We start from the raw sequence: 20,029 nt of genomic DNA, 5'->3' as shown, positions 1-20,029 counted from the left end.
TGCACATGGAGTGTACACATGTCTCAGTCCAACACAAAGTACAAAAAAACCCCAAAAACCAGATAAATTTTGAAGAGAGCAGTGGGCTTGAGCTGGTTTCAACCCATATATTTCTTGGCCTTGTGATGATAAGGATGCTCTAGAGAACAGTAATGAAAACACATTTATGTTTTTATTCACTGCATGTTGCATTTGCTCTAAGTGTCTAAGTGTGGTTTGTAGTTTATCCTGATTTATTGTGGTTAAAGCACATTGCTGGAACACCATGTTAATCCAAAATTCTTTGCAGTTTCAAGTTCAAGTAAGCAAACACTATCAAGCATTAAACTCTCCACATGAGGAAAACCAAAAAAAACCATGGTCAGAGGAGTCTGACATGAGGTTAAGTGTGTGCAGCTGCACCAGTCCATGATCTGACTTGAGCCCTTGCCCAGGCTCAGAAACGCTCAGACTCAGTCAGCAAAGGGCTCCTCCCTCTTCTAACAATTTCACCTTCTGCTTGCCCTGCCCACTCTTAACATACCCGAACCAGAACCCCAGGAAAAACCAGAAGAAAAATTCAGGCAGCTTCATGCCTGCTGGAATTGTATCCCTCAGTCCTTACTCACTTTCTCCTGCCAGAGAGTCCCTTGTGGTCCCTGCCCCTCAGCTTGCTGGGAATGCAGTCATGCCAGGCTGTGAATGGTAGCACAGAGCCTTGTCCTTTATTTGTGCAGGTAGGCATCGAGCCAGAGCTCTCCCCAGTTCTTCAGGGAGCTGGGAGAGAGAGAAAGAGAGGACACATCGCAGGGCTGCTCAGGGGAGTGTTGCTGGGGACAAGGGAATGGGGTTTTCTCCATGCTCATTTCCCAGAATCCCAGAATAAGCTGAGTTGGGAGAGACCCACAAGGATCGAGTCCAGCTCAGCCCTGCACAGCACCATCCCCAAGAGTCACCATGTGTCCAAGAGGGTAAAAGGAGAGCAAAGACATCTCTTGCTCTTGAGATTCCAGTTTCTCCTGCTTTTTTGGGGGGGCAGGGGGGGTATTTTGACTTACTGCACAATGTCTGCGAAGGCCGTGAGCAGAGGCTTGCACTGGTACTCAATGCCATGCTTGGCACACAGGGACTTCACCAGAGGGGCCACCTTCCAGTAGTTGTGCCGTGGCATTGTAGGGAAAAGGCTGTGAACAGGAGACAGGCAAGCTTTGTAAGAAATCCTTGTCATTAGTATCATTAGTACTTCCCAGGAATCACCCAGCTCATAATGAGAAGGGTCTGGAGCTGTTCCCAGCTCTTCTTTCCCCCTTGCGGTGCTTTTAGCACAAGGAACTCATAGGAATTCCCTGCTTTCCCCCTCTGTTCTTTTCCACAGTTTGTCTCCAAATTAAATGCTGCTTATGGAAAAAACTACTTTCTACTCCCTCCCTTTTTTTCCCAGAAGTAGCCATCTCCATGGCACAAAGAGATGAGCTCATCCTTGCATATTTCACTTCACAGAGTAATAACATAAATAATCAGCAGAGGTGGCTTTAAACTCCTGTGGCAGCCTAAAACCAGGTTGCTTTAACCAGGACATTTCCACTGATCCTTAAAACCTACTATTTGGGATTGATCCTCTTGCTGTCCTTGCATGGATCCCTACCCATGTTCCGTTTTCTCTCGTCATCCTGCGGATCCAGTGAAAGTTCTGAATTACATGATTCTCTTTAAGGGTTTCAGTTTTTAAAGGCAAACTCATTTGTGCCCCACAACTATTTGTAGAATTCAGAGCAAAAAAAGAATAGGGAAGGAAAAAAAAAGAGAGAAGGAAGAATATTTTTAAAAAGGAGGAGGGGAAACAAAATTCACTCTTGAGGTGAGTACTCACTGATGCTCAATCTGGAAGTTGAGGTGCCCAGTGAACCAGTCATTGAACAGCGACTGCTCCACATTGCAGGTTGCCTGGAGCTAGAGGAGGGGAGAGGAAAGCACAGTCAGAGACAGGTCCAAGCATGTTTAGGAACCAGAGCTGGACCTGGATTTGATTTTGGATTGCCCATGAGTGTGTCACTGCCGTCCTCCTTTACCTTTTCCATGACTGAATCCATCACCCTGTTAACCTTCACTTCCCAGCCACCAACAGATTTCACCCTTAACACAACACGAGACTTCCTTATGGTTAAAATTTGTACCTGTATGGCCACAATTCTTGAGAGTGGAAAAATGTTTTACCTGAGTAGACATCCAGTCCAAATTCTTGTCGTAGTCGATATCCATTGGGATATGGTTCATCTGTGAGACCCAGACAAACCAGCTGCTCTCCAACATCCTGTGCAATGAGATGAGACAATTCAGTACTGGGTGAGGTCAGGGAAGAGCCATTGAAATAACAGCAGAGCCAGACTTAGAGACATGGCTGAACACTAGCCTTGCTAAGCCAGCACCTGGAAGGACTTCCAAAGCCTGGAAGTTTCGCACTTCCTTATGAAACTCACGATTATTTCATGTGTTTTGTTATAACACTGACTGGTTGAATCTGTAGCCAAGGCCCAAACTGGTAAGAATCAGTGAAGTGATCCAAGTGGAGAGTGTGCTGTCCATTCAAGCCATCGATGCTGGATAATGCCTGGCCATTTGCAAGCCTAGGCTAAGCTCTTTTGGTTAAATGTTCTCTTTAAGTAGCAGCAGATCCAGCACCCAAAGCACTGAATGTTATATAAGGTAGATACTTTGCAATTTGGTCAGCACTCAGTGAAATCTCTTTGCTGCCATAGCCAATGGGGCAACATAAAACTTGTACTGGCAATTGAACAAAAGAATTTATGAATTTAAAAGCAGGAAAAAGATGAGGTGGTAAAGGAGAATGTGGAAATATAAACGTAGAGAAAGGCAGGCAGGTACAGAGGGAAAGAATGCAGGGAGGAAAGCTGGACAACCTTCTAAAGAGACATCACCTGAATATAAAATAATATGCCAGGAGACTCTTTGTTTCTAATAATGATCCATAAGTATAAAAGAATCGGATGTAGAAGGTCAGCATCCAGGCCAGGTCCTACCAAAACCAGAGATAACAAGAAAAGCAGGTCATTATAAACTACATTTGCTTAAGTTGTTTTTAAAGTTTCATAGTATAGGTATACAAGAACAATCTACATTCAGCTTTGACAGTTTCTTTCCTGAATGGAATCATCTAGAGCAATCCAACACAAGCCAATGATACTTTCTCACAGCTTGCTGTGAGAGGTGAATCTGAGCATTGCTGCCCAGCAAGGAGGTGGCTCCATGCTCAGAAGGAAGGTTGAAGGTCCCTTTTGGTCACACAAATAGCAGAACTTACCACCCAGTACTTCTTTGTGTAGGCAATGTAGAATGTGTGGCAGTGGAAGTAGGTGGGGAACAGGAGCGGAGGAAGAGCTGGAAAGAAAAATTCATCATCACTGGTGACATCATGGACTGAGTGACAACATCAGCCTGGAAGGGAAGGGTCCTGAACTGCTGCTCAGTGTGGAGAATATTCCAGCTTAGGATGTTGTATTAGTGCCTTTAAACCTTTCTAGGGCTGTCCATTAATCTGAGAGTTCTTACCAACCTCAGATTTCATTTTAGGCTCTGGTCTGAGGAACAGCCACAAATGATTATTTTGAGAAGTGGCTTCCACAGCCCAAAGCCTATCTGGCTCCTTATTCCTTTGCTCAGAGCAGGACAACAACAGGAATGCGTATGAAATCCCTTTTCCATCAGCAATTTGGGGTTGAAGAACTCAAACTCAACCTTCCAAAAGGACATCTCTCTTGCACTTTAAACAACCTCAAGAAACCAAATCAAACCAAGAAAACCCCAAACCCACAGGCTTTGATACTACTGAAAGATGTGGTATTACATCATAACCAGAGCCACTGTGGAGGATGTGGGAGATCTGGGATAGGATGGGTCAGGTCTTCAACTCTTCCAAAAAATCTGGTTGTTATTATTATGGCTTTTTATTGTGTTCTTTGACTCAGGCACCTTTGTTTTTCTCAAGTTCTACGGGTCAAAAGCAGAATCTCCAAGCCCCTCTAGCACCTCTGAGGGAAAGGCAGGAGAATGGAGATACTCACTGATGAAGAAGTATTTGTGTTGGTGGTTGTAGGGCATGTATTTTTTCTTTTTGATCCCAAGCTGTGAAAAAAAAACAGAAAAATAAAAGAAGAGTGGAGACTAAGCAATTTCCACAGGTAACTTGCTCTTTTCCATTTATTTTCCAGAGGGACTCTTGTTGCACACTTCCCACAACCCTCATTCCTTGTGTCATGATTAATTTTGTGAAGAATTAGATATATCAAGGCTAAGTTATATTAATGGTCAGAAATATGTATTTTCTCTCTTTTTTTTTTCTTCTTATTTCTTCTCTGATTCTCTCAACTTGAAAAGCAGTTCCACGATGGCATGGAGAAAAATATTTCACTGCTGTAGCTGCTGTGATGGGTCTCAAGAACTGATGGGATCTACAGCAAAAGGGGTTCAGCACTCTTATGTTGTCACTCCTGGAAGTGTCCAAGCAGGACAAACTGGGAATATCTTACATGCTCCAACAATTTCTGCCCAACTGGAGCTCCAGGAACAGCCCTGGGTTATTCAGTCCTGCTGTTCCTGTCACAGCAGACATGGACACACCAAAGCCACCCCTCTGACTGAGCCTCAGACATTAATAATAAAACCATAATCCCAGGCCGAGTGCAGCCGTGCCTTACACTGACATTTACAAGTTATCTATTGATCATTAATTACTGAGTTGTTGTTCTAGGTCATTAGGTTTCTCCAGCCATTAATGTGCTGGTGGATTTTCCACTCTATATACAATGCCCTTACATCATGTCTAATCTATTTACATCAACGTGTCAGCTGTTCAATATTCAATTCTTAAAGGGACTTAATTGAATATTCAGTTCTTGAAGGGACTTAATTGAACCGTGGAGAAATAAATCTCTTCACAGAAAATGCCAGCACACCTTAGTTTTTAGACTTCCCACACCCACATACTGACCTCCACGGAGAATTTCTTCCCCAAAGTGAAGAGGAAAGGGTGCATATCAATGTCAGGGTCCTTGTGGAAGCAGTTGGGTTTGGCATGGTGCTGGGAGTGCAGGAGAGTCCACCACTTGGCCGAAGCCCCCTGTTCAAGGGAAGAACAAAGCACAAAAAGCACTTTCAGAGCTAGAATCCCCTCAGTTCCTGACCCTAATCCTTCCCACAGTGCTGCACATGCTCCAGAGAGTCTTCAGAACACACGTTTTTACAGGAAAACCCTCCAAAGTTTTCAGGGACTCACAATCAAATGGCACATCACAAACTTGTGCAGCAAGTGGTTCCACTTGGTCTTCCTGAATACTGAGAGGTGTCCTAAATCATGTTGTAACCAGGAAGCCTGGACCTGGAAGAGGAGAAAGAAAACTTTGTGAGGGGAGAAAAACCAGGAGTTGAGGCCAGGATGGTGCCACATTCATCCTTTGCTTTGAAATATCAAGATTTGATTTTCAGACACTGCTCCCAAGTCACCAGCAGAAAGGGACTGTGAAATCCTGACACTCTCAAGGCTTCCCCCAGAGTATATCTTGCTGAAAACAATCCCAAACTAAGTTTAGTGTGAGCTCCCCACGTGCAGAATTTCTTCTTGGTATCCAGATAGCGGCTGTGTTTTTATGGCAAAGTGAAACCGTGCCAAGTGAGGAAACAAAGGACAAGGAACTGCTTGTGTGTGTGTGTGTGTGTGTGTGTGTGTAGGATGCAAGTCCATGCCATGGAACTCACTGCTCACCTGGGAAGTGGTCAGCACCAGCAGGGAGAAAACGAAGGGCAGTAAGGACGTCCCAAAGTAGAAGAGGATGAGCCAAGCAGCTGTATCCAAGAGCAGGATGTGAGCCAGGAGCAGGAAGAAGAAGAGTTGGTTTGGCTCCAGGAGTCCCATTCTCTCCACTGTGGCATGCAATTCCCGGAAGTCTTTCACCAGCATTTCCTGGGGGAAGCACCAGGGTTACAATTCTCTGGTTTTAGAGGGCACCACTGCAGCCTCATAACCCAAAAACCACTTTAATGACGGGGAGAAAGAGCAAAGGATCTGGCTAAAAGGGCAAGAGCTGGGTTTAATAAACATCATCATTGCTCTGCTACAGGTTTTTGCTGAGGAGCCAGGAGCAGCCATCACAATGTCTGCATCCCAATCCCTAAAACAAATCCTCGGTGCTTCTTCCATCAAACCCTTGGCAGGCAGCAGAGGGCTCAGCTGGAAGTTGTGTCTAGTGGAAGTTGTACTTTGTGTGCATGAACTTCCCATGCCACCTTGTGGTAGGTCTTTGGATGAAATGATTCGTTATATTTGGCTTCACTTTTCCCTTCCCAGGATTAACAGGGGAGGGTTAAATGCACCTACAGCTGAAGGAGAATATTTATTCTCCAAGATTATTCCTTTTCCTTTTGGTTAGCCCTTCCTAAGCAAGAGAAAGAAGCAGTGATAACCATGCTATTTTGTTGCTGTGATAATAAAAATTCGTCTTCAGGAATCTCATTCTCAACCACATACTGTGGATTTAGGCTCATATTCATGCATTGATTCTAAGCAGGAGCACAAAAAAATGTGAGGAAGCTGGATCCCCTTGCTCCAAGAGCTGTGCTGAAAGAGAAGAACAAGGTGTAATCTCAGAATATTTCCCTTTAATCTCCTTTGATCTGATCTGTGAGGACAGACTTACATTTTTAGTGGGCTCAACGCTGGGTTGGTCTGGTGCCAGCTCCCCGATCTGCAGTGGCTTCAAGTACGTGCTCACCAGCACCTTGTTGACGTGGAATGCCACAAAGGCATCCTGCAAAGGCACAGGAGTAAAGGAAAACACATCCAAATTTTGTTTAAAACATTTTTTTGGAAAAAAATTTAAAATTGCCCTTTAAATCACTCCATTCCTGGAAGTGTCCAAGGCCAGGCTGAAGCAACCTCGTCTAGTGGAAGGTGTCCCTGCTTTTTTATCCTTTGTGAGAGAACACCACCACAAAAAGCAGCACCAAAAGGACTCCCACAGTTTCATGCAGTGTCACCCTTACTAAAATGATGGCATTAATCATACTTGTTTTTTCATTCCTCAGGTTTCTTTGCTCACTGAGAGCCTTCTGTGCTTCTCATCCTCTCCCGAGTTGCCACCTTTCACGGGTCTATGCTTTCGGTTAAAAATCTTCCAGTTCAATTAAGACAATTTCTTAATTTTTCGTAATATACATCCAAAAGACTAAGCAATGGACCTAATGCAAGATGGACAGACACAAAAGTGGCTCAAGGCCTGCAGGGCTTAATGATCTGGACATGGAACCAACCTACAGGGAGCGGCTCAGATCCCAGAAACAAAATACCTGGTTCATCCATTGTCCGGGATTTTCCAGCCTGCTAAAATGAAAGAAATCTGGCAGTAGTAACTCGAGAAACGAGTGATGGAGATTACAGAATGCCAAGTTCAATTAATACACAATTTGAAATTTAAACTTGATGGACTGAAAATTATTTTGATTTCCACGATCCTCAAATATCCCTTACATATGGAAAAACTTACTGCAGCTCACAGTAACTGCACAAGCAAGACCAGGAGATAAGAGGAATCCTGCAGACTTAAGAATCACAGAACGGGTTGGAAGGGACTTTTAGAGCTCATTTTGTCCAACCCCCCTGAAACCAGCAGAGACATCTTCAACTACATCAGGTTGCTCCATCCAACCTGGCTTTGAGTGTGTCCAGGGATGGGGCATCTCTGGGTGACCTGTGCCAGAGTTTCACCACCCTCATCATCTAAATTTTCTTCTTTATATCTAATTTAAATCGACCTGAGTTTAAAGCTATTCTTTATCCCTTTATCCTGTCTCTCCAGGCCCTTGTCCAAAGTCCCTCTCCAGCTCTCCTGGGGACCTTTAGGTACTGGAAGGAGGTCTGGGGTCCTCCTGGAGGCTTCTCTCCCCCATGCTGAACACTCCCAGCTAGCAGAGGTGCTCCAGCCCTCTGAGCATCTCCATGTGCTCCTCTGGCCTGGCTCCAGCTGTTGCTCTGATTTAGCTGGAGCAACAGTTCCGATCCCGTTCCCGCCGGCAGCATCTCCTCATTTGCCCTTTTCCATGGCATGGGGATGGCGAGGCTCGCACGGAGCGGTGACACTTCGCTCCCTCGACTCCGTCCCATACCCCGATTCCCACTGAGGTCGCTCCCAAGCCCTCTCCGCACGACTTTTCCCGGGTCCCCTCCTCCAGCGCATCCCGGCTCCCGCATTCCCGCTCCGCTCACCGTGGCGTCCTGCCCGGCGTGGCTGACCAGGAGCCGGGCCCCCCCCGGGTGTCTGCGGTAGAAGTGGCTGATGTCGTACACCTTCCTGTCGATCACCAGCCAGAGCTCCTGCGGCGCCGGCCCCCGCCCGCTCCGCTGCCCGATCTCCTCCCAGGTGAAGCGCCGCATCCCCGCCGCAGGGGCCCTGTCCTTGTCCCCATCCCTGTCCCCATCCCGCACCTCCCCGCCACCCCTCGGCGGTGCCATCCTGCCCTCCTCCGCCATCCTGCCCTCCTCCTTCCCGTTGCTCCAGCCCCGCATCCCGCTCCGCCGTGGCATTTAAGGGAGGGCCCGCCCCGGCCCCGGTCCCCGCCTCCTCCTCCAGTTCCTCGGGGTTGGATTTTCCCCCCCAAAAAATTGCCCCTTTCCTGCCCCGGTTCTGCATCCCCAGGACCCAAAGCCCCGCAGTACCCGCAGGTGCGGGGTTCCTGACTGCTTAGGGGGGTTCTCAGCAAGTTCATCCCGTTCCCAGGACAGGCTCAGACGGGGAAAACTTCCCTTAAAACACTCCTCTGATTAACCGGAAAAAAATAGTATCACTCTGCACCTTTGCTTTTCATGTTAAACTCCACGAACCCCCCCTGAATGAAACATGAATTAAGCACATTCTTATGCCCTGCTGAAAACAACCCAACAACTGAACCACACCAATCTCCAGAAAACTCAGTATTGTATCTAGCACCTGATGAAACCCCGTATTTCTTTATGTCCAGTTTTCCAACACTCACAACGAGCAGGGAGCTCCCACAGAGCCCGTGGCAGGAATTATCCTCAAAGCTCTGCCCTGGGTGCTTCTGTTACCACCTGGGATAAACCTGGGATGGCACACATGGAATGTTATCCCATGTTCTAATGGCAGGTTGTGAAACTGCTCTTTCTTTCCCTCCCACTGCCCCCTTCGTGTCTGTAAAATTATTAATTAGACTTGAAGGCTCCAGGAAATGAGCGTTAATTGCAAAACACCACTTGGTGCCACTTTTCCTTTCCCTCTGAACAGTCACAGCATCCACACAATTTTCTCTTGTCAAAACAGACCCACTCTTGAAAATTTAAAACCGGGATTGACTGAATGATTTCTTAATCCTGTAGAAAACCACCTGTTAAAATCTACATCTGCAACAACCCAGATGGAGGAGGCCACAATTAGGACAGGGTTTTCAAAGTACATGAATTAATTTATCTGAGTTACTGTCTTTTGATGATTAATTTGAATTAATTGCTTTACATTTATAACCTTTCTCACACATCTACTTGCCTTTTTTTTCTCAGTGCTTGTTTGCTCTTGAGTCTGCTTGTGCTGATAAATCTCACACTTGATAATGATTCTGCAGTCTAGATTTCCAAAAGGAATGCTGATGAAAAGAAATCTCACCTAGTTATCTCAAGTTGTTTACACAATATTTCTGGCTCTTCTCCTTTATAGGAAGGTGTGAAAATCCTAAAGCTGATTTCTCAGCCCAGCTCCCAGAGACAGCCAGTGCAATAAGGTGCCTTAAAGGGAAGTTTAATAATTGTTATGATCAATCAGTTTCTTTGCTTCTCCCCTGTCACAGTAGGCACCTTTTCCTCCTGAATCCTGGGCTTTGCCACCCCTTTAGGCTCACATTTGGTGCTTTTTGCAGAATGTGTTTTTGTAACGTTTGAGATAAGCCACCTCCAGCACACTGGCACACACCTTCAGGAGTGCAGCACAATTCCTTCCTTTTAGCTTCCCCTCCTACCCTGAACACTCAATATTGAATATTCAGCAGAAAAGGAGGAAGAATCCAGCCCCTCGTTGTCCTGTGCTCATGGCTCCTTAGCTGCTTTATGGAATTAAGGTGGGAAAAGACCTCAAAGATCATCGAGCCCAGCCTTTCTCTGACCCTAAAATCCTGCACAAGGTTAAATACTTACTCCCACTGGCTCAGTAAGGCAAACAGGGGAAACTTCCTCCCCAGAGGGTTTTTAGTGTATGGGGCACACAAAATAACCCCAAATACCACAACTTCAGTGCACAATGCCTGTACCTAAAGGGGCTCCAAGAGAGCTGGAGGTGGACTTTGGACAAGGGCCTGGAGTGCCAGAACAAGGGGGAATGGTTTCAAACTGAGAGAAGGCAGGGTTAGATGGGATATTGGAAAGAAATTCTTCCCTGTGAGCATGAGGAGGCACTGGCACAGGTTGCCCAGAGAAGCTGTGGCTGCCCCATCCCTGGAGGTGTTCCAGGCCAGGCAGGTCAAGGCTTGAACCTGGGGATTTTAGGAGACAAGCAAGAGCTTAGCTGGAGCTTTAGATTTTTTTGAAAACTGCCCTCGAGCACCCAAAATGGTAGTGAGGTTTTAAGACCTTACATGGATTTATGTCAAGCCCTTGGATAACTGAAGCTTTAATAACCTCAGGATGAGCCAGGTAACCTGCAGGGAGAAGGAGCTGCCTGTCACATGCAGGACACTCATGACATTATCACTGTAGACACTGCTGTGATAGAAATGCTGATAACAGCACCCCGTTCCATTGTAGCAGCAGGTCCTTACAATGGGACAATCCATTTGGGAACAAACCCTTCATTAATCTGCACCACATCATCAAGGTTGCAGCTCCTCAATTTTTTTTACCCACATTAAGCAGCACTGATTGGTTTTGCAACCTGTCTTTTCACAATCAAGATGTCAGTTGCCAAAAAGACAAGCATCAAATTATGACTTGATAGCTACCTGATAACCATTGTTCCTTCACACATCCCACATTTTTATGCTCCTGTAATCCAGTCTTCCTCTCCTTGCAGTGTACCAAAGCTGCATCATGGTCCTTTCTGGAACTTTTGTCTTAAAACATATGTCATCAAGCCTAAAAAAAAAAAAATTGGGGCAAAGCTAAATGGATTTTTTGTGCAGATTAAAATCTGATTTTTTTCCAATTGAAGCTGTTGCATTTCCAAAGTGATTAATATATTTGCTGACTGCCAAAGGAACTCCATTAGTTCCCTTTTTGCATGTCATGAACGTGGCAGATTCTGGAGAGAAACATTAATTAGGTGATTGACACCAAAGACATGAGGAGGCCAAGCACCTTCATAAAAGTACAAGCAGGAATTTCCTCTCTCCTAGAGGCAGGAGAGAATAGAACAGAATGGAATACAATATAACATTTGAGTTGAGTTGTTTGCAAGGGACTCTCATTTAGTCACTTAGATCCTTTAGATCATTACAAATATCATGCCTGACCACTTCAGGGCTTACCAAAAATTAAAGCCTCTATCATTGTTCAAATGCTTCTTAAACACTACCAGGCTTGGAGCACCATCCAACTCTTGAGGAAAAAGGAAAAAAATAAAAGGAGCACTAATTAAGCTGAGTAACCCAGAGCAAAACATAAATAAAAATACAAGCAAACAAACCAAATTATTCATAATAAATAAACAAATTATCCATAAAAATGTAATTTATAGAAGAATGAAAGTCGTATCTCTAAGTTAATATTTGCAGCCTGTAACTCCTGTTCCTTCTTTTTCTTTTCTTATTCTTTTGTGTGGTACAACTCTTTAGAGGAATGTTCTCTCTATTCATTCCTCATTCCTAGCAGGATCTGTGCTAGTCCTTGGAGTTTGCAGCATCAAACTGGAATGCCATGGCAGGGACTTTTGAGGGTCCTGATGTCCTACTGAGGACTTCAGATGTGTTCAGCCAAACTGGTGCTGTGGGTAACACATTGTGCTTCCCATGGAAATTCCTCACTGCCTTTTGTTCATGGTCCTGAAGGCTGGTGTAGAAAAGGTTCAGGTGGGTAAGGATTTGTTAAATTGTGTTTTACTGGAGCAGCTGGTAGCAGCCCAGAGCTGCTGCTAACCCTACTTTTTGGGTATGGCAACCCATTCTCTGGGTGTGCTCCCCGGGTTTGAAGAAGCAGAACTGAATCCTCGCAGATTTCATGTGATGTAATGTGATCTTTCACAACAGCAGGTCTTATCTGCTGCCCCCCAAGAAGCTCCAGCCTGCAACTCAGGGTTTGCAGTGCAGACTTGCTGAATGGAAAGTGATAGAATCTCTCTCCTGTCACACACCACGTCACACCCTGCTAGAGAAGATTACACCCTTTGGTGATAACTGCACCCACAGGGCCCTTTAGCCCCTTGAAGAAATTATAAAAACGTGTGGAAGCAATCTCCCACCAGCTCTCCCTCACTTTTAACCGCTTTAACTCTGAGGAAAACCCTGCTTTATTGCTCTTTTCTTCATCCCAACTTGCTTTTCCAAGCACCAGGTGACCATACTTCTACCCAAATCAAACCAGAAGTTTCCAGTCCCAAATTCAGGGCTGAGGAGGCACCAAATAGGTGACTCTGCATGTCTGAACAAGGCAAGCCAGGATGTCAACACAGAGCAAAAGCTGCTATGGCAACTCTATATTTGAGAGTATGAGCCAAGCTATGGCAAAAAAAAATAGGGAAGAGAAGAACATGAACAAAAATTACAAAGAGTGTGGCTGGGGAATGTTAACATGGGATAACTTCTAGGGTTGTTAGTGGGATAAATGGGAAATAAGCTGAGAAAAAGGCTGGGTAATGGAGTTATGGAGGTGGCACATGCCAAAGTTGCTGCATAATAGAAAGGATTTTGTAACTTCTGTGGGGAAGTGATTTCTCTCATCAGCCTCGTTTCTCACACCTCAGACTTTACCATGACAGCAATTACCTACGAGAGAGGCCAGAAAGGGGAGACAGAATAAAGAATGACAGACCAGGTCTACATAGAAATTACACATAAAATCAGGTGTATGATCACTCCCTCCCACAGGAGGCATTGCTCCCTTGTTAGAGCAAGGGGCAATAAATACAGCAACTGAAAGCTTTATCAGTCCATATGACTTTACCCTCGCCTTGTCTTGATTAATTTAGAAAGCAGCTGTCCTACCAACAGCAGAAATCAGTGAAAGTATTTCACAACTGCACTGTTTCAAACAGAGTATTTCAGACTTGGTCCTGCAAAGTGAAAGCAGTGTCAAGGTTATGGCCAGTTCTAACCATTATTTCAATGCTGTCCAAATCTACCAGTCCCTCTCTTCCTCCCTCTCCTCCTGCAAACACAGACACTTTATTTAGAGTAAGGGTCAGAGGGAGCCAGAAATCCCTCGGAAATCCTTGGCTCTTCCAAATAATCTTCTATCACAGCACTGCTAAACTGACCTCTCATCATCCAGTACCTGAAATATTCTGAGTTGATTTCCACTTGACATTGCCAGTCTGTGGGGGAGAGAGGGATTAATGTTGCATAATTCCTAATTACTTAGTCTTGTATATCAGAACCATAATTACTTCCTTTCCTAATCTGCAGAGGGTGACGTCCTGATGAAGAGAGTGTTTGGAAAAGGCCAAAGGGACAGCCCAGCAACTCTAAATATGTTGGAATTACGAAGGAAAAAGGAACAAAATCAATCTAAAATTATAAAGTAAAGGATTAGGAAAGGAAAGGAACAAACCCCATCCACAATTAGCTGGTATAGAAGGTGAAACATGGTTCTCAGTAATGGAAAGTCAGCAGAGAGATTTCATAAGGGTGCTGATTATGTTGGCATCACACTACTGGCAAGGATGGGGAAATGCAGAAGAAAAGCTGGAATCATTTTGGTTGGAAAAGACCTTTACAGCCATGTTCCTAAAGCAAACCTGCAGAGAAACTTATGATAGTGTCCACAGTAAAAGATTTTCTCCTGGAAAGGAAGGCAGAGAGGGGCACTCCTGATGTTTGTGCTACTGCATTCCCTCCTTTTCTTATAAAGGAGAGGAATTGTGAATTTCAAGAGCTGAAGAAGCACAAGGAGATGAAGAGGAGCAAGGAGCCAGCAAGGATTTGCTGTACATTACAAGCTGTGCTCACACTCTACACAGACTCACAGATCCCATTTATAGGAAGATTTGCCTGCTTTAGTGTTTGGGGAAAACTCCAAACTCATTCCAACTCCTCAGTAAAGATCCACCCAGCCTTCCCACGTGAGGTGTGTCAGCAGGTACAGGCAGGTCCCATCGGCCATCAGGGTGAAAACACATTGCACAAGCCTCCAAATTACCTTGCTGAGAAGCCTCTTCTGTAACATTTGGGCACCACGTGTGTGTCTTTCACTGCTCCTCCTGAGAAGCACTTCCTTTGCAGTTCTTTGCACTAACAGGCTCATACAAAAACCAGCTGGAAATCACATTATTCTGCAAAATTAAAACAAATAAATATAAATTGCAGTGACTTTTATACTGCAAACATCACCCGGAAATTTGGTTGGTCTTTTCACAGTTGTTTCTTTCTTTTTCGCCCTCTTTGCTGTTTGCAGGAAGTGTTCCAGGCCAGGCTGGAGCAACCTGCTCTAAACAGAAGGTATCTCTGTCCATGGAACTGGATGAGCTTTAAGGTCCCTTCCAACCCAAACCATTCCATGATTCCATGAAGCAGATGATGTCCTTTAACAATCTCACCCCCTTTTATCAACTACACGTTTAAGGATTACACTGTGTGGTGATACAGATACAGAAAGTGCTTCATTGCCTCTCTCTGTCTCCAAACAGGATAATGTGAGCCTCAAAATATTTCAAATACAGTAAATTAATTTAATCACTTAGCTTTAGCTGTCTTAAAATGCGTAACGTAAATAATTTATGTGTTCTTGCTCTAGACTCATGTAAAGAAATGGACAGCACAAATTACATCCAGAGATAATTATCTCACTCTGTTGACAAGAAAACCCAGGCTACAGCTTGGACAAGATGCTTGACTCCATAAAGATGGACAAGATGCATCTGATTTAATGAGTCCTTCAGTGCTGTTGTTGACAAGGTTCTTTTTCGAAAAAGTCATTGCTGGAGGCAGCACAAGTTTTAGATTTAAAGAAAACTGGAGTACTTGAGATCTAATCAGCTTCTCTTTGTATTCCTTCCCTTTGCTGTGGACAGTGACCAGCTTAGCTCATCTTCCCTTTCATAAGTGAAATAACAGAGCTCTTTAAGGAACCGTGGTTTCAGAAAAAGTCTGCAGAAGCAGTTGAAATAGAAAAATCAAAGAATTAAAAGAACACTTTGCAGAACTCCACTCTCACAATTAGCATTTACAACTTCCTCACCTTTAAGAACAAGTCTAAATTATTCTCCTTCATTCTCCCCAGGGGAGACAGAACATTAAAACCCCAGTCAAGTTATTCAGCCAGTCTCAAGTGAGAACTGGTGTTTTCCACACTTAGAAAAACTTACCAAATCCCAGACACCCACTCACTCCATGAGAAAAATTTCCTCACTTTTATTGGAGGGAAATGAGGGGGAGCGGAGCCGAGGGATATAATTCATCCTGTCACTCAGGAGCCACTATCAAGATCAAAAGGGAGGAACTGTATTTTGTAGCTGGACCAGTTCCTTGCTCAACCTCTGCCTAGCACCAGCTGGATTACCTAATTGCCTTGTTTCACCTGGGGTGGCTGGATCCACATTTCAGCACAACCCACTCTTTCTTTTGGGGTCTTCTTCCTCCTGCATCCTCATGAAGGGCAAAGAAGCAGAAATGGGAAGTTAATGCTACCTAAACCACACAATTCTTGCTTGTCAAACAGAATTTATCCAAAACAATCTATAAACCGTCTGATTTATCTATATTTTGGCTTGCAGTTGCATTTGGAAACGTACATTTACATAAGGGACTGTAGCGGGTTCAATTTGTAAACTGGGCAGAAACACCAATTAAGTGTAGTGGTTTGGTTCAAAATATCCATTACTTACTTATTTTCCTTCTGTGAGATACGAATTAGGAGAAAGCAAAGGAGGCACAAACCTTAAACAGCTGCAGTACAAAGAAAAGGTTTTATTACTAATAGAATTAAAAGAGAAATAACAAGAAATTAAAGCAACACCCTTCCCAGCCACTTTCCTCTTTTTACCCAACTCACACAAAGGGTAACAGAACATGGGATTTTAGTCAGTGTTGCAGTTCTTGATAAGTCTCTTTCTTACGCTTAAGGAAAAAAAAAGGGTTTTCTTCAGCTGCACATGGCTCCCAAAGTGACACCAACAGCAGACCCGCCCAGAAAGAAACAATCTGCTGTGCTGTAAAACATCTCTCCCATGAAAAATCTCACAGTTCCTTCACACTGCCAAACATAGGCTATCACATGGGGTTATTAATCTTTTTAAAGGATGAGTTATTTTGGCCTGAACACAAAGGCTTTCTTCGCCACAAGTCTCTAAAAGCCTCTCACTGCTTCTATATAGCCTGGCATAGGCACTCTTCACAATTTTTACGGGCCACACGTGAATTTTCATCCCCTCATGTACTTCAAATGGATCAAAGAGACAAACACTTTGTGATATTACAGTTTCTTACCACAGCATGCAAGAAGTTTTTTTAAGCTACGCGCGAGAATCGCGGCACCGCCCTCTTTTCTCCCGTCGCCATTTCCAGCTCCGTCCCACAGGACTCGCTTTGTCTTCTCTCTGACTCCGAAGCCGCCGTGTTGAAGAGTGTTCTTGTTCGGGCTTTACGGTGGAGAAAGCCTCGCTCCCTTTGTGCTGCTGGCTGTGTGCTGTCCTCTTCAGTTCAGCGTGAAGTGTGCTGGCTGCACCCAGGAGGCTCCGCCGGCTCCCGATGGCTCTGCGTGTGGCGAGGAGAGGGAACTGCCGGTCCCAGGGAGCCGCGCCGGATGGGTTTAGTTGTGTGGCAGTCCATGGCTGGTTTGAGCTGTGTGGCAGTCCATGGCTGGGTTTAGCTGTGTGGCAGTCCATGGCTGGTTTGAGCTGTGTGGCAGTCCATGGCTGGGTTTAGCTCTGTGGCAGTCCATGGCTGGGTTTAGCTGTATGGCAGTCCATGGCTGGGTTTAACATGTGGCAGTCCATGGCTGGTTTAGCTGTGTGGCAGTCCATGGCTGGTTTGAGCTCTGTGGCAGTCCATGGCTGGGTTTAGCTGTGTGGCAGTCCATGGCTGGGTTTAGCTGTGTGGCAGTCCATGGCTGGGTTTAACATGTGGCAGTCCATGGCTGGTTTTAGCTCTGTGGCAGTCCATGGCTGGTTTAGCTCTGTGGCAGTCCATGGCTGGGTTTAGCTGTGTGGCAGCCCATGGCTGGGTTTAGCTGTGTGGCAGCCCATGGCTGGGTTTAGCTGTGTGGCAGTCCATGGCTGGGTTTAGCTGTGTGGCAGTCCATGGCTGGTTTAGCTGTGTGGCAGTCCATGGCTGGTTTAGCTGTGTGGCAGTCCATGGCTGGTTTAGCTGTGTAGCAGTCCATGGCTGGGTTTAGCTGTGTGGCAGCCCATGGCTGGGTTTAGCTGTGTGGCAGTCCATGGCTGGGTTTAACATGTGGCAGTCCATGGCTGGGTTTAGCTGTGTGGCAGTCCATGGCTGGGTTTAACATGTGGCAGTCCATGGCTGGGTTTAGCTCTGTGGCAGTCCATGGCTGGGTTTAGCTGTGTGGCAGCCCATGGCTGGTTTGAGCTCTCTGGCAGCCCATGGCTGGTGTAGCTGCCTTCGGCTCTGGGACAGTTCTCCCCCAGCAGGAGGGACCCCGTGCAGGGTCCGTGCCGCGGTGTTGGGAAAAGGGGAAGGGGCAGGGGCCGTGGCCCGGCGGGCCCTGGAGCCCCTCAGCTTTCTGCTCGGACCAAAGGCAATTCCCGCCTTTCCGTGTGGTTTAAATATGTAAATCGTGAGAAGCATCATTAAAAGACTGTCCATCAACTCAGGGTCAACCCAGTACAGGGACATTGGCACAGGACACACCAACATCACATCCCCGGGTGCAGCGGGGCAGCTCGCTCTGGAAACCACAGGGTTTATCAACCGCAGCTTCAGTGTTGTAAAATAAAGGCTGCGACTCAGACAGTCAAAAACCTGTGCCATTGCATGTGTGTAATAACAATACCTGTTGGAAACTTCTTACACATCGATTAGGAACCCTAAAAATATATTTCTTTCATAGTAGTGTCCAATGTACAAAGAGCTAATAATATCATTTAATCAATCAACATCTGTGTTAAGCACAGATAAATGAAAGTTGCATTGCAGTGCCTCCTTTAAGAGGGTTTTATATCATAAATATCTTCATATAGGGCAGGAAATGCTCATACGTCATTGCTCCTGCTCAGGGACAAAACCACCAGTTAAGCTCAAAGTTTTCTTTATCCTATAATCAAAAGGTCTCATTTTTCAGGCAGAACCTTTAATTTTCTTCTCCAGAAAAACATTTAAAGGATCTATAAGGTTAAAATTGTTGAGGAACACACGATGGAGAGATCTGACTGGTCTCAAACAGTCATTAGAATAAAAACATTCGTAAATTATAACAAATATTTATTTCCTTGCACAGTTCCTGTGGAGCTTCCATGGATCAGCAATAGTTTATCATTATCCTTTTCCAGTGCCATTAGATAAGGTATCTCAAGAATCTAATTATTTGCTGTAGATAATCAATTGCTCAAAGCCTAAGAACCTGCCATCACTAATTATTATTAATGCTGACCAGATTGTTTAATGTCCCCTTGTGTTTTTTTAGAATATTATTTTATGCTCTTCAATCAAAACTAACTTGTATTATTGAAAGAAATATTGGTAAAAGTACAGTTTAACTATTCCCAGCTGTTTTTTACCTAAGCTTTTTCTAATCATGAGTCAGCAAGCAAAGAATAAATGTTCATAGGAGTTTATCAGAGTATGCACCATTTAAAACTACCTAAGCAAAACAGAAGGTTAAAAGTTTTCGGGGAAAAAAGGTATCTTTAAAATAAAAAGAAATGTTAGAACTGAGGCAGATAAAGCAGCTTCTGAAGGAAGCAAAGACTGAAAAAGTAGCTGGGGAAGTTATAATGCCTGGTGAGAATACAAAACAGGCAAATGGTGTAGATTTAAGGTGAACTTTCATGTGCAGTCCGTCTCCTCTCAGCTCTACATCCTTGAGCTGAGGGATCCTAACTGAGACAAGTCCATTAAGGGACAGATCCTAGATCTTTGTTTAGATTCATGGATTACTATTCCATAGGTTAACTGGTTGGAATGCTTTGTTCTTCTACTATGGTATCTTCTTTAGGTGTTCCATGAGCCAGCTCGAGGGTTATCCTTGGAGGGAAATTGCATTATAAATCCTTTTGCTCCAGCCCAGTGCGATGGATATTAGTGGATATTGTGCCAGTACTGCATCTGGCTTCTCTGAATCACTCCTAATCCTTGATGAGACAAACACAGGCTTTGGGCTGTGCCTGTGGGATACTTCTGAGGTACTAATTGGATAATAGTCCTGAGCAGCTACTCCTTGTTTATGTCCTGATTGCTCACAGATTGCAAACCTGAGGAGGTGCCAGGCACCAAAACACACCAGACACTCCAAGTGCTGTCCTTTGGGCATGGAACAGAAAGCTTGACAGCAGCTGGGATTATCCCAGGGGGATGTGGATCTGGAAATAATTCCCTCACCACAGCGGGATCTCCCAGTGTCCTGGAATGACAGGCCCAGTAATTAATTTGCAGCTTTAGGGATTATACCAGGGACACAATGCAATTAAATTTCCCGTTGGAAGAGGCATAACAGGGCTTTGGGAGCTGCAGAGGGAACCAAAGGAATGAGTTTAACCATCCAAGGCTGAGTCAGGCCCAGCCACTGCTGGTCTCTCACAGGATATTACACAGAGCAAGCAATGGAAATACCACATCCCCTTCCATTTTTTATAAGATGGCTTGAAAGAAAAGGCTACTGATATGAGAGGCCATGGAGCTATTCCTGTGCTCCATTCCTTGGAGAAGAGGTTTTGGAGGA

At 44.9% G+C, this 20,029-nt stretch overlaps 1 protein-coding gene across 4 annotated transcripts; it reads right to left on the bottom strand.

The window, feature by feature from the left end:
* Positions 1–96: 96 nt before the first annotated feature.
* LOC138112116 (acyl-CoA (8-3)-desaturase-like) lies at positions 97–16,938 on the bottom strand. 4 transcript variants are annotated; one of them, XM_069018802.1, is made up of 16 exons: positions 16,621–16,938; positions 16,020–16,080; positions 14,336–14,468; positions 10,987–11,119; positions 7,336–7,369; positions 6,687–6,797; positions 5,756–5,953; positions 5,270–5,371; positions 4,985–5,113; positions 4,059–4,119; positions 3,299–3,375; positions 2,916–3,013; positions 2,194–2,290; positions 1,850–1,929; positions 1,038–1,163; positions 97–756 (listed from the first exon to the last, which is right to left on the bottom strand). In XM_069018802.1, exons 4-16 carry the CDS (start codon positions 11,010–11,012, stop codon positions 705–707), a joined length of 1,191 nt encoding a protein of 396 aa, XP_068874903.1. In that variant the 5' UTR covers positions 11,013–11,119; positions 14,336–14,468; positions 16,020–16,080; positions 16,621–16,938; the 3' UTR covers positions 97–704. The 4 variants fall into 4 exon arrangements, with proteins under 4 accessions (XP_068874903.1, XP_068874901.1, XP_068874902.1 ...); XM_069018800.1 differs by lacking the exons at positions 7,336–7,369; positions 10,987–11,119; XM_069018801.1 differs by lacking the exons at positions 7,336–7,369; positions 10,987–11,119; positions 16,020–16,080; positions 16,621–16,938 and adding an exon at positions 15,501–15,599.
* Between the last annotated feature and the right edge of the window lie 3,091 nt (positions 16,939–20,029).

The sequence above is a fragment of the Aphelocoma coerulescens genome, chromosome 5, assembly GCF_041296385.1.
Source record: "Aphelocoma coerulescens isolate FSJ_1873_10779 chromosome 5, UR_Acoe_1.0, whole genome shotgun sequence".
NCBI classification, from domain to species: Eukaryota; Metazoa; Chordata; class Aves; order Passeriformes; family Corvidae; genus Aphelocoma; species Aphelocoma coerulescens.
The sequence above is the reverse complement of the archived record's forward strand: the minus strand, read 5'-3'. Positions and strand labels throughout refer to the sequence as shown.

Bases quoted from the DNA above. Each gene is read 5' to 3' on its own strand.
- LOC138112116 (XM_069018799.1), bottom strand. From the start codon at position 8,497: ATGGCACCGCCGAGGGGTGGCGGGGAGGTGCGGGATGGGGACAGGGAT. The intron at 5,954-6,686 runs GTAAGTCTGTCC...TGCTTCCCCCAG, and splicing joins GCGTTGAGCCCACTAAAAAT to GAAATGCTGGTGAAAGACTT. The intron at 5,114-5,269 runs GTGAGTCCCTGA...TCCCTTGAACAG, and splicing joins TTGTGATGTGCCATTTGATT to GGGGCTTCGGCCAAGTGGTG.